General features: G+C 53.9%; 1 protein-coding gene across 1 annotated transcript in view; it reads right to left on the bottom strand.

The window, feature by feature from the left end:
* Nucleotides 1–2357: 2357 nt before the first annotated feature.
* NUDC (nudC nuclear distribution protein) overlaps nucleotides 2358–11522 on the bottom strand; it is an 11461-nt gene continuing 2296 nt past the window's right edge. Inside the window, exons 3-10 of the mRNA XM_010003698.1 lie at nucleotides 10913–10995; nucleotides 7705–7905; nucleotides 7032–7115; nucleotides 6545–6658; nucleotides 5726–5920; nucleotides 5071–5154; nucleotides 4655–4773; nucleotides 2358–2594 (exon numbers count right to left, since the gene is read on the bottom strand). Coding sequence (XP_010002000.1) covers nucleotides 2543–2594; nucleotides 4655–4773; nucleotides 5071–5154; nucleotides 5726–5920; nucleotides 6545–6658; nucleotides 7032–7115; nucleotides 7705–7905; nucleotides 10913–10995 — 932 coding nt within the window. The 3' untranslated portion in view covers nucleotides 2358–2542. The remainder of the gene's footprint in view (nucleotides 2595–4654; nucleotides 4774–5070; nucleotides 5155–5725; nucleotides 5921–6544; nucleotides 6659–7031; nucleotides 7116–7704; nucleotides 7906–10912; nucleotides 10996–11522) is intronic.

Genomic DNA, 11522 nt, shown 5'->3' with positions numbered 1-11522 from the left:
TGTTCCTGCCCCTGACCCTGTTCCTGCCCCTGACCCTGTTCCTGCCCCTGCCCGTGCTCCTGCCCCTGCCCCTGCTCCTGCCCCTGCCCCTGCTCCTGCCCCTGTCCCTGCCCCTGCCCTGCCCCTCCCGCAGGGCAGTCTCACTGCTTCAGTCCCCACAACATCTGCCCCAGCTTCCCCCAGGGTTCCTGCCTCTGGCTCAGCTCTGGCTTCTCCCAGCATAACCTGCCTCCTGCAATGAGTCCCAGACTGGTTTGGGTTGAAGGAACCTTAAAGATCACCCAGTCCCAACCCCCTGCATGGGCAGGGACACCTCCCACCAGCCCAGGTTGCTCCAAGCCCCATCCAACCTGCCCTTCAACACTGCCAGGGATGGGGCAGCCACAGCTTCCCTGAGCAACCTGGGCCAGGCTCTCACCACCCTCACACCAAAGAATTTCCCCCTCATGTCCAACCTCAGTCTCCCTCTTCCAGTCCCACTCACAGCTGAGAACAGGGTGAAGCTCATCACACCCCCAGAACAGACACATCAGTTGAGCTGAGATGAAGAGCCTGGAGGATCCAGCCCAGACCCAGGACCTTGCTCACCCAGAAGCTAAGTGCTCACCTGGCTGGGTGCTGGTTTTTGACCCCAAGACCTTATAAAACTGGGACACTAAATACAAGCCTTGTCCTATGACTCAAAAAGCCCTTGACACCCAGGCCAGCAGGGCCAGGCTGGACTTTGCCCAGGCAGGTTTTCCAGCCGTTGGTGCCCATTCGCTCGGGTAGGAGGTGGAAACATTCCAGGGTGGCAGAGGCAAGAACCAGCAGAGCAGAGATCTGGGGTAGCCTGGAAAGGAGGGACAAGGAGCCTGGGCTGCTGGGACACTTGTTAGCCTGTCATAAAGCTGAGCTGGGGCAAGGGTGGCTCCCCCGGGCCCGTCACGCGCTGCCGCGTGGGGCTGGAGCAACGAGCCTGGGGCATCCCAGGGTGTCTGAGCTGGGCCTGGAGTTTGTCCTGAGGGAGACACGGAGCTCCTGAAGAATCTCCTGAGCTGGGGAGCCAATGTCCATCCCCAGCAGGGAGCTCCAGAGGTATTTATATCATATCCCAGACTGGTTTGGGTTGGAAGGACCTTAAAGATCATCCAGTCCCAACCCCCTGCATGGGCAGGGACACCTCCCACCAGCCCAGGTTGCTCCAAGCCCCATCCAACCTGCCCTTCAACACTGCCAGGGATGGGGCAGCCACAGCTTCCTCGGGCAACCTGGGCCAGGCTCTCACCACCCTCACAGGGAAGAATTCCCTCCTCATGTCCAACCTCAATCTCCCTCTCCCACTTTTAATCCACCTTCCCTTGTCCTCTCCCTCCCTGCCCTTGTCCCAAGTTCCTCCCCAGCTTTCCTGGAGCCCCTTCAGGCACTGGAAGGTGCTCTAAGGTCTCCCTGGAGCCTTCTCTTCTCCAGGCTGAACACCCCAGCTCTCCCAGCCTGTCTCCAGAGCAGAGCTGCTCCAGCCCTCCCATCATCTCTGTGGCTCCTCTGGCCTCTCTCCAGGAGCTCCATGTCCTGATGTTGGGGACTCCAGACCTGGACACAGTTCTCCAGGTGGGACCATGATCCCCAGGTAGCCTCACCCCAACTTCCCCATCACCCTTCTTTGCAGGTGCTGCCCCCTCCCAGCTCCCAACCCAGTTTGGCTCATTCCTGCAGGAGAAACCACACCTTCCAGCTGGGCTGGTGCCTCTTTTGCCTTTATGTTGAACTGCAGGTTTCACACACGGGGGGGCCATGCAGAGGTGGAGCCACCAGGAACCAACAGGGAGAGAGGACCTTGGGAAAGAAGCAGGAAGGACACACTCCCAGCAACAACATCCACTCCCCACCCAAAAAAAAAAAACAAAACCCATCCCTCATCTTCTCCCTTGCCCAGGCTCTCCAGGGTAACCTCTCCATGCAGGTTTGGAGGTTCCCCTTGAGGGTTCAGTCTGTTCCTGAATGGAAGCAGCAGGAAGGAGGAGCAGGGTCTCTCTCCACTGCAGCAGCAGGTTTGGTTTGGGTGGGTTTATTTTAAGACTGATGTTTTCCCAAAGAGGCCAAAGGAGAATTTTTTTTAGGACATAAACTGGCCCTTGTTTTCCCAGGAAAGCCAAGGGGAAGGGAGTGAAAAACTCAGGAGTATCTCCTGCCAAACAGCAAAGAGTGGATGAGGAGCTCTGAAGAGCCAGGAGATGAAGGAAAGGGATCCATCAGGGATGTCCCAAGGCCCCTCCAGCCTGGCTCCTGGAGCCCCAACACCCTGTGCTAACTCCTCCTTCCCTCCCAACTGCCCTTTGGGAAGTGTTGCAGGTGGTTCCTGATCCAGGCTGAATCCATGGCCTTGCGCTCTGCTCCACACAGGACAACTGAAGATGACTCCATGAAGCTGCTCCTGCAGCAAGCTCAGGTGGGGATGCTGGAAGTGTTTCCTGGCCCAAGGGAAGGGATCCCAACATATCCAGCACCAGGAATCCTGCCCCATCCTGTGGGCTGGCTGGGAGAGGGGAGGAGAAGGGAGGGCTCAGTTGAATTTAGCCTTTGAAAAGTCCATTTCTGGATGCTGCTCCATGAACCTGTGGGGAAAACAAGGACATGAAGGTGGGTGTGAGTCAGCAGGAGCCACCAAACAGCTCAGCTTTGGGGATGGGGGAGAAGGAATTCCCACTTTCTCCACCATCAGGGTGTTTTTACAAGGAGTCCCATGGAAAAGACAGGGGGCAATGGGTGCAAGTTACTCCTGGAGAGAATCCCATGGGACTCCAGAAAAAGAGACCAGACATTGGAATAATCTCCCATGGGAAGCAGTGGTTCCCAGGTTTAAAACTCAGCTGCTCAGGGTGCTGGGCCACCCCAGTGAAACTGTGTTAGCACTTAGAAATGTTGGACCAGATGATCCATGAGGTCCCTGCCATCCTGTGATGCCATGAGAAGTTGGCTCCCTCCCCAGAGCCTCTGCAACAAAGATCATCTGAGGACACACTCTACACACCACAACCACTTTTTCCTCAGGTCAGGGGTATCAAGAACCCTCCCAGCCATCAAGGCCAGGCAGCCCAGCCACATGGGAGCTGTTAATTACCAGCCACACACCCTGTAACTGTTACCTCTGGGGCAGACACGTAGCAGTGACACTGGGGCAGAGGGGAGATCCTGAGGGCAGATTAATCTGAACTCAAACCCGTGACCTTCAGTGTTCCTAGGTATGTGGGGGGATCTCTCCAGTGCTCTGGCACTGGGAACTCAGGAAGGATGTGAGACTGGTTTCAGCCTCAAGTGCAATCTGATCCAGGACCTGAAGGGGCTTCAGGAAAGCTGGGGAGGGACTTGGGACAAGAGCAGGGAAGGAGAGGACAAGGGGGATGGATTAAAAGTGGGAGAGGGGAGATTGAGGTTGGACATGAGGAGGAAATTGTTGGGTGTGAGGGTGGTGAGAGCCTGGCCCAGGTTGCCCAGGGAAGCTGTGGCTGCCCCATCCCTGGCAGTGTTGAAGGGCAGGTTGGATGGGGCTTGGAGCAACCTGGGCTGGTGGGAGCTGTCCCTGCCCATGCAGGGGGTTTGGAACTGGATAAGCTTTAAGGTTCTTCAACCCAAACCAGCCTGGGGTTCTATGAATGAGTGACCTTCCCAAGGAGGCCTTTGCAGGAGGGAAGGACTATCCCTCATTCTCCTAATTCAATGGAACCAAGGAACTGTGGTCTCTCAACAGTTGAACCCTTCACCAGATCTGACCAGACTGAAGCTCCTGCTGCTCCAGATAAGCCAAGGAAGAGAAGGACCCAGCCCTGCCAGACTCAATCCTTCCAAACCCAAGATAACCCCCAGCTGCAGAAGCTGTGTGACACAGAATTGCCTCCACACCTCCCCAAACGGCCTTGGAAGCTCCTGAGTCATTTCCCTGCCCAGGTGCTCTCCTACCAAACAGGGCAATAAAGGCATAAAGGCACAATCTGCTGGGAGCTGCTGCCTGGGGCAGGTGTGGAGGGAGGGACGGCGACCGGCGCTACCAGGAGATTAGAGGACAATCAAGACCGTGTTAAAGTTCAGCAGAGATGGGACCTCCAGTCCCAAACGTGCTTTTTGGACTTGAAACCAACAGATTAAGACAATTCCAGAGGTAGGTTGTTCTCCCCAGTCCCCACTATGCACCCCCACAGGCTGGTGCTTGGCCAGTAACTCTCTAGGTGTGAATACAGGACGTGGAGACCTTGGAGCACCTTCCAGGGCCTGAAGAGGCTCCAGGAAAGCTGGGGAGGGGCTTGGGACAAGGGCAGGGAGGGAGAGGACAAGGGGGGATGGATTAAAAGTGGGAGAGGGAGATTGAGGTTGGACATGAGGAGGGAATTCTTCCCTGTGAGGGTGGTGAGAGCCTGGCCCAGGTTGCCCAGGGAAGCTGTGGCTGCCCCATCCCTGGCAGTGTTGAAGGGCAGGTTGGATGGGGCTTGGAGCAACCTGGGCTGGTGGGAGGTGTCCCTGCCCATGCAGGGGGTGGGACTGGATGACCTTTAGGGTCCCTTCCAACCCAAAGCATCCCATGACTGAAGGCCAATCTGTTTCTGGTCACATATTCCCATCCAAGAAGAAGAGGGGAGGGGCTCAGGAGAGCAAATACCCACAAATTAAGGAGGTTACACACTTTTTCAAGATGTCTTGCTTCTTCTGTTCATCAGAGGTAGGCAGGCCCATGGATTTCTGCCGTTGATCATACATCATCTTCTCCACCATGCTCCGGGTCTCACTGTCCAGGTCTGACAACTGAAAGGAAGGGCTTGGATCAAAGTCAGGACCCTGGCCCAGGTTGCCCAGAGAAGCTGTGGCTGCCCCATCCCTGGCAGTGTTGAAGGGCAGGTTGGATGGGGCTTGGAGCAGCCTGGGCTGGTGGGAGGTGTCCCTGCCCATGCAGGTTGGATCTAGACGATCTTAAGTTCCTTCCAACCCAAACCATCCCATGACTCTACACCCACCAGTACTCCCAGTATTGGTTTTACACTGGTAGAACAGAGACATTGAGCACATTTAAGGGAAGGTTCCATTCCAGGGAGATCTCCTTACCTTGGAGTTCTCTGGATTAATTTTCTTGGTGTTGATTTCTGGGTCTGTGGAGACCAGTTTGTTCCACCATTCCATCTTGTTGATCTGGGGGGATGAAGAAGCAAAATAGATTTTTCTTTCTTTCCTGGGCTTATCCTGGGAATTTTATGTCTCAGGGCCAGGAAAGAGCTGCTGGAATCAAACTTGGGACACTTTTCTAAACATCAGTAAAATCTGAGCATGGATCAAGAGCACAACTTGCATTCCTAACCATCTTCTAGATCCTGAAATTCCACAGCTGGGAAATCTGGGAGCATCAGCTGCCAGGACTGGCACGACATAAATGGGATGACAAACAAATCACCTGGAGAAGCCCAGGAGAGACACAAGTAACAAGGTCTATCCCTGGATTCTCCTGTCAAAACGTGGCATCATTCCATTAAGGAACAGCTTGGAAATGACTGATTTCCTTCCAGCATTTCCTGAACTGCTGAGCAATGGATTGGATATCCCAGAGGAGCATCAGGTTATCCTGGATAACATCATGGATGATGTCCCAAGGATAAGCACAGTGGTTCTGTCCCAGCTGCCAAAGCCCAGAGGGCTTCCAGAGGATTTGCCAGACACTGGTTCCAGCAGGAGACAGACAAGTCTGACTCTTCCCTGATTCCTTTACCTTCTCCAGGTGCACAGTGACTGTTTTCCCATCCTCAATCAGCCAGGAACTCTCCTCCACCTTCACTTCATTGAAAAGCTCCCCATCAATGACAGGAGAGTGGCCCTTCAGGCCAACCTTGAGGCGCCGTCTCTGGATGTCCACAACCATGTCCTTCCCCTTCAGCCTGAAGTTCACCTTGAAAGGGATGGCCAGCTAGAGAAGAAAGAGAAAAACTGAGGAGCTGAACCTCTCCTTACTCTCCTGAGCTCCTGGTTTAACACCTTCTGCTCTGGTTTCACCAGGGGTTCTTCACCCTGGAGAAGAGAAGGCTCCAGGGAGACCTTGGAGCACCTTCCAGTGCCTGAAGGGGCTCCAGGAAAGCTGGGGAGGGACTTGGGACAAGGGCAGGGAGGGAGAGGACAAGGGGGGATGGATTGAAACTGGCTGAGGGGAGATTGAGGTTGGACATGAGGAGGAAATTGTTGGGTGTGAGGGTGGTGAGAGCCTGGCCCAGGTTGCCCAGGGAAGCTGTGGCTGCCCCCTCCCTGGCAGTGTTGAAGGGCAGGTTGGATGGGGCTTGGAGCAACCTGGGCTGGTGGGAGGTGTCCCTGCCCATGCAGGGGGTGGGACTGGATGGGCTTTAAGGTCCTTCCAACCCAAACCAGTCTGCAACTCTATGAACTATATCTAATTACCAAACTCTCTCCCAGCTCCTGGAATCCCACTGTTAAATACAACATCCCCCAGGGAACTGAGATCCAAGGGATCACCTCCACTGCTCCTACCACCCCTGCTCTTATTCCCAGCAGAGATTCCTCAAATCCTGGCAAAACGTACATCCAGTTCTGAAAGAGTCTGTGTCCATCTGTAATTTGGAAGGTCAGCTCCATTGCCAGAGTTGGGTCTAAGTTTTCCTTTGTCCTTCTCATCTTCCTCTTCATCATCTGTTTCCTAAGGAACCAATTCAAAGGGTAAGGAAAGAAGCTTGTCAAGTTTCCATTTTTCTTTCACTTATATCATTATTTTATGTCATTACTATTTTATGTCATTACTATTCTATGTCATCATCATTATTATTATCAGTTCTGAATAAGAATCTCAGTTGCATGTATTTGACATGCACAGCAATTTAGACCTAAAATGAAAATATGTTTCTGTTAAATCATCATTACAAGGAAAAAAGCTTTAAAAATCCACATGAAAACCTTTGGGAATTGTGTTTTCTCAAGGATAACCAGCCTGGAAACCCTTTCACATTCCCAGGGAGTTCTTATGGTTGTTCAAAAAGAGATTGTCCTAAAATAAAGCCTCTAGATGAGATTACCTGTTTGTTAGAATCTGGAGATTCCCCTCCATCCTCTGAGGGTTTCCCTGGGATGTTGTTCACTTGTCCTTCTACCTCCTTCTTCTGCTGAAAAAGAGAAGGAACTTGCTCAGCGAGGTGGTGGCACTTGGTGTTACTGGCTGAGGTGACACTAGGTGGCCTCGTGAGGAGGAAATTGTTGGGTGTGAGGGTGGTGAGAGCCTGGCCCAGGTTGCCCAGGGAAGCTGTGGCTGCCCCATCCCTGGCAGTGTTGAAGGGCAGGTTGGATGGGGCTTGGAGCAGCCTGGGCTGGTGGGAGGTGTCCCTGCCCATGCAGGGGGTGGGACTGGATGAGCTTTAAGGTCCCTTCCCACCCAAATCATTCCATAAAATGTTTCTATGAAAGAAAGAGCAGGAGTTGGGAGAATGACAAGGAATTTTCAGCCCTTAGGATTCCAGGGAAGAGCTGCTGCCAAGGGGAAGATCCCTGGGTCCCCACACTGTGAGGGCTGCAGCACAGGGGGTTGCTGCCAGCAGAAATGCTGTTGCTACAGTCAGAAAATCCAACCATTCTGGAAACTGGATCTTGAAGCTCCCCAGCCTGGTGACCCCCCAGGGAGACATCTGAGCCCCTTTAACCCCTCACTGCTCCAGACCAGCAGATGGTCCTGCAGGCACCAGAAACCACCCTCACCTGCTCGATTTCCAGTTGCAGCCTCTCAGCTTCCTCATCTGTGAGCTCCTTAATCCTGGGCTCATTTGCTTCCTGCTTTTCCTTGGCAAGTTTGGCAGCTCTCTCAGCCTTTTCCCTCTTCTCTGCCTCCTGACGAGCCTTCTTCTCCTTCCTCTCCTTCTGAGCCAGCTTGTTGTGATGGTTGAAGGTATCTGTGATCAGCTGGAAGGACCAAAAGGGGTTAAAACAAATCAATTTCAAACCCAAACCAAGCCCAGTCACTGCTGAGGAGCAGTCTTGGTTGGACAGAGGTGACTTTTCCACCTGTTGATTGAAAATTGATGGAGAACTTAAAATATTCCAGTGTGGCCCTTCCTAGTTCATCCTTACACGGGGAGTGTTATTTCCAGGGAGGTAACAGGAAAAGAAAGGTTCTCTATTGGTTGTGCAGTTCCAGCAGGATGAGGAACCCCCAACCCAGCTGTTTGGCAGCTGTTCCACCCCTCCAGGACAGCTGGGAGAAGGGAGCAACTGAATCCAAGGCCTTTTACTTTCTTCTGACCTTTTCCCAAGGGATTCAATGTGAAGATTTAGAGGAGAAATGTTTGAAAAGCTCATTTTTTTTACACTGGGGGGCATGTTCCTACATAAATCTTAGAATCATAGAATCATGAAATGGTTTGGGTTGGAAGGGACCTGAAAGACCATCCAGTCCCACCCCCTGCATGGGCAGGGACACCTCCCACCAGCCCAGGTTGCTCCAAGCCCCATCCACCCTGCCCTTCAACACTGCCAGGGATGGGGCAGCCACAGCTTCCCTGGGCAACCTGGGCCAGGCTCTCACCACCCTCACGCCCAAGAATTTCCTCCTCATGTCCAACCTCAATCTCCCCTCTCCCACTTTTAATCCATCCCCCCTTGTCCTCTCCTTCCCTGCCCTTGTCCCAAGTCCCTCCCCACCTTTCCTGGAGCCCCTTCAGGCACTGGAAGGTGCTCTAAGGTCTCCCTGGAGCCTTCTCTTCTCCAGGCTGAACCCCCCAGCTCTCCCAGCCTGTCCCCAGAGCAGAGCTGCTCCAGCCCTTGGATCATCTCTGTGGCTCCTCTGGGCTCTCTCCAGGAGCTCCATGTCCTTATGTTGGTGGCTCCAGACCTGGACACAGTAAATCTTCCAACCTCCCTGCAAATCCTCATGGTGTTGGGACTCTGGGAAGCAAATTCCCAAGGTCTCTGTTGCAAAGGGAAGCTGAGTACACAGGCAGGGAGCCAGAGCCACGGCCCCGGGGTGATAACACAGGGACACTGTGCAGGGCAGCACGTATGAGACCTGGAGTCTGCTCCAGAAACTGTGCAGACAGGACCTGAGGGAAGGAATTGGGAGTGGAGTGGGTTCCAGCTGGGGATTTGGGGGGCTGGTTTATGGGAAATGTATGGATGGACCTTTCCAGAGCAACTCTAAGAGTTCACACTTTGTGTTTTGTGACCAACCATCAGGTATTTCTGCTTTGTTCTCAAGATTTATTGACACAAGGTGAGCCTGGTGTCTCCCAGGACACAGGATCCAAGCTGGGTGTCTCCCAGGACACAGGATCAATGCAGAGTGTCTCCCAGGACACAGGATCCATGCAGGGTGTCTCCCAGGACACAGGATCCAAGCTGTCTCTTCCAGCTTCCCTTCCAGACCCCACAACCCCCTCTCTCCAGGTACCACCACACTCCCCTTGTTCTACAGCCCAGAAAGGTGCCTTTCCCACCCCCTTCCATCTCCTGATGCCACAGGGTGAGCAGGGTGTGGAAGCAGCTTCCTCCCTTTCTCCTGTGGCTCCTCAGCTGTCCCAGCCTCTGCTCTGAGCCCTGTTTCAGGCCATCAAGCATTTGAACAGACACCACTGAAGGAAACCAACACTTCTGACAGGGACAGACAGGGATTTGCTCTGGAATTGCCCCCAGAAGTTGCCAGGAGCTCCAAAAGCCCCAGCCAGTGCTTGTCTCTGAAGTGCTGCCCAGGGTTTCACTCCCTGGAAGAAGTAAGTCCCTAGAAATTTGGGGAATTGTCTCTCTCTAGTCCTAAGAAAACTGACCCAGGTTTCCTCTGAACCCCCCCTGTCCCATCCCTCCCTGCCTCCAGCTTTGCCACTTGAGAGATCTGCTGTGGTGGCAGTGAACACCTGCCCTGAGACATCAACACCTGCTTTGCCAGTGGAATTCCAGGATCCAGGAAGGGGACCAGCTGCTGTACTGGTAAGTAGAAGCCAGAAAACCTTCAGCTCCTGTTTAAACACCTTGGTTCCCATTTCCTGACTGGGAAACCATTTAGTTTTTCAGCTCTCCAGCTGGGTGAGGAACAACTGAAGGCCAGGAGATGTTCAGGCTGCCCACCCAGACCCCCAGAGTGGCCCCCTCAGCTGGAGAGACACCACAGCCCCAAGGGGAAGGTGCAGCATGTGGAGGGATGTGGACTTTGTGCTTTTTCTGAGGTGAGCAAACAAGGTAACCCGGGGTTATCACCCCCTGGTGTCTGTCACCGTTCAGTCAGCAGGGCTGGCAGGTTTGCTGTCCAAACAAGCCTTTGGCCAGAGAGTGGCCAAAAAAACCTTGGTGGCACCAGAAGGAGCTTCACCTCAGGCAGGGGCAGCTTGTTAGTGCCTTGTTTGAGTGGATGAGGGAGTTGGGGTGTTCAGCCTGGAGAAGAGAAGGCTCCAGGGAGACCTTAGAGCACCTTCCAGTGCCTGAAGGGGCTCCAGGAAAGCTGGGGAGGGACTTGGGACAAAGGCAGGGAGGGAGAGGACATGGATTAAAAGTGGGAGAGGGGAGATTGAGGTTGGACATGAGGAGGAAATTGTTGGGTGTGAGGGTGGTGAGAGCCTGGCCCAGGTTGCCCAGGGAAGCTGTGGCTGCCCCATCCCTGGCAGTGTTGAAGGGCAGGTTGGATGGGGCTTGGAGCAGCCTGGGCTGGTGGGAGGTGTCCCTGCCCATGCAGGGGGTTGGATCTAGACCATCTTTAAGGTCCAACCCAAAACCATCCCATGATTCTATTAATTCCATCATTATCATCAATCAAGCCTCTCATTTCAGTGACTAATTCCAGCAGCATTAGGGGCTGCAGGTCCCCAGGTCTCCCCTCATGCTCTGAGATGTCCAGGCAGGGAATTCTTGGCACAGGCCTGGCTGGCATGACAGTGAGAAGACATCAATGCTTGAGGATTTAGGTTGTTGTTTTGGGTTTTTTTACCTTTTCTGCTACTCCATCTTCTCCACCAGTGAAAAAATCAGTTTTCCTCCTCAGGAAGCTGAAGAAGGTGTTCACCAGCTGAGGGAGAAAACAGGGAAAGGGGTAGGAAAAGGGGAGGAGAGGAGGAAAAAGAAGAGTCATGAGACCAGATCCCTCCAAGCCACCTTGAGTTTCTTGAGCAGTTTTTATTCTTGGTGCTCCCTGTGCCAGGATCGGGCTGAAATCAGCCCCGTGACTGATTCCCTGAGCAAATATCCAATGGATTTTGTGGAGATCCAGCTCCTGCATTCCCAGTTTTCAGAAGGGGTTTAGAAGCAGGTTCCTCTCAGGGCTGGAGGCAGGAATTTGGGGCAGCAGGGACGTAGAAACGGACAAAGACGTTTTTATTTCCACGCTCCACAGTCGAGTCCAACCCTGGCAGATCCCAAGGGACCCTTCCCGGGTTGGCCGTGCCGGGAAAACGGGACGGATGGACCCCCCCTTCCCCACTCCCAGCCCCCCCACCGAGCGCATGGGAACCGGGTGCGAGGGCAGGGAGCTCCTCAGCCCCCAATTAACACCACGCTGACTAATTAGCGCGTGCTCCCGCGCCACGAGAGCCGCTGGGGGG

This window comes from Chaetura pelagica, unplaced genomic scaffold, assembly GCF_000747805.2.
Source record: "Chaetura pelagica isolate M959 unplaced genomic scaffold, ChaPel_1.0 scaffold698, whole genome shotgun sequence".
Lineage (NCBI taxonomy): Eukaryota > Metazoa > Chordata > Aves > Apodiformes > Apodidae > Chaetura > Chaetura pelagica.
Note: the sequence above shows the minus strand (reverse complement) of the source record. Positions and strands in the feature narration are given on the sequence as shown.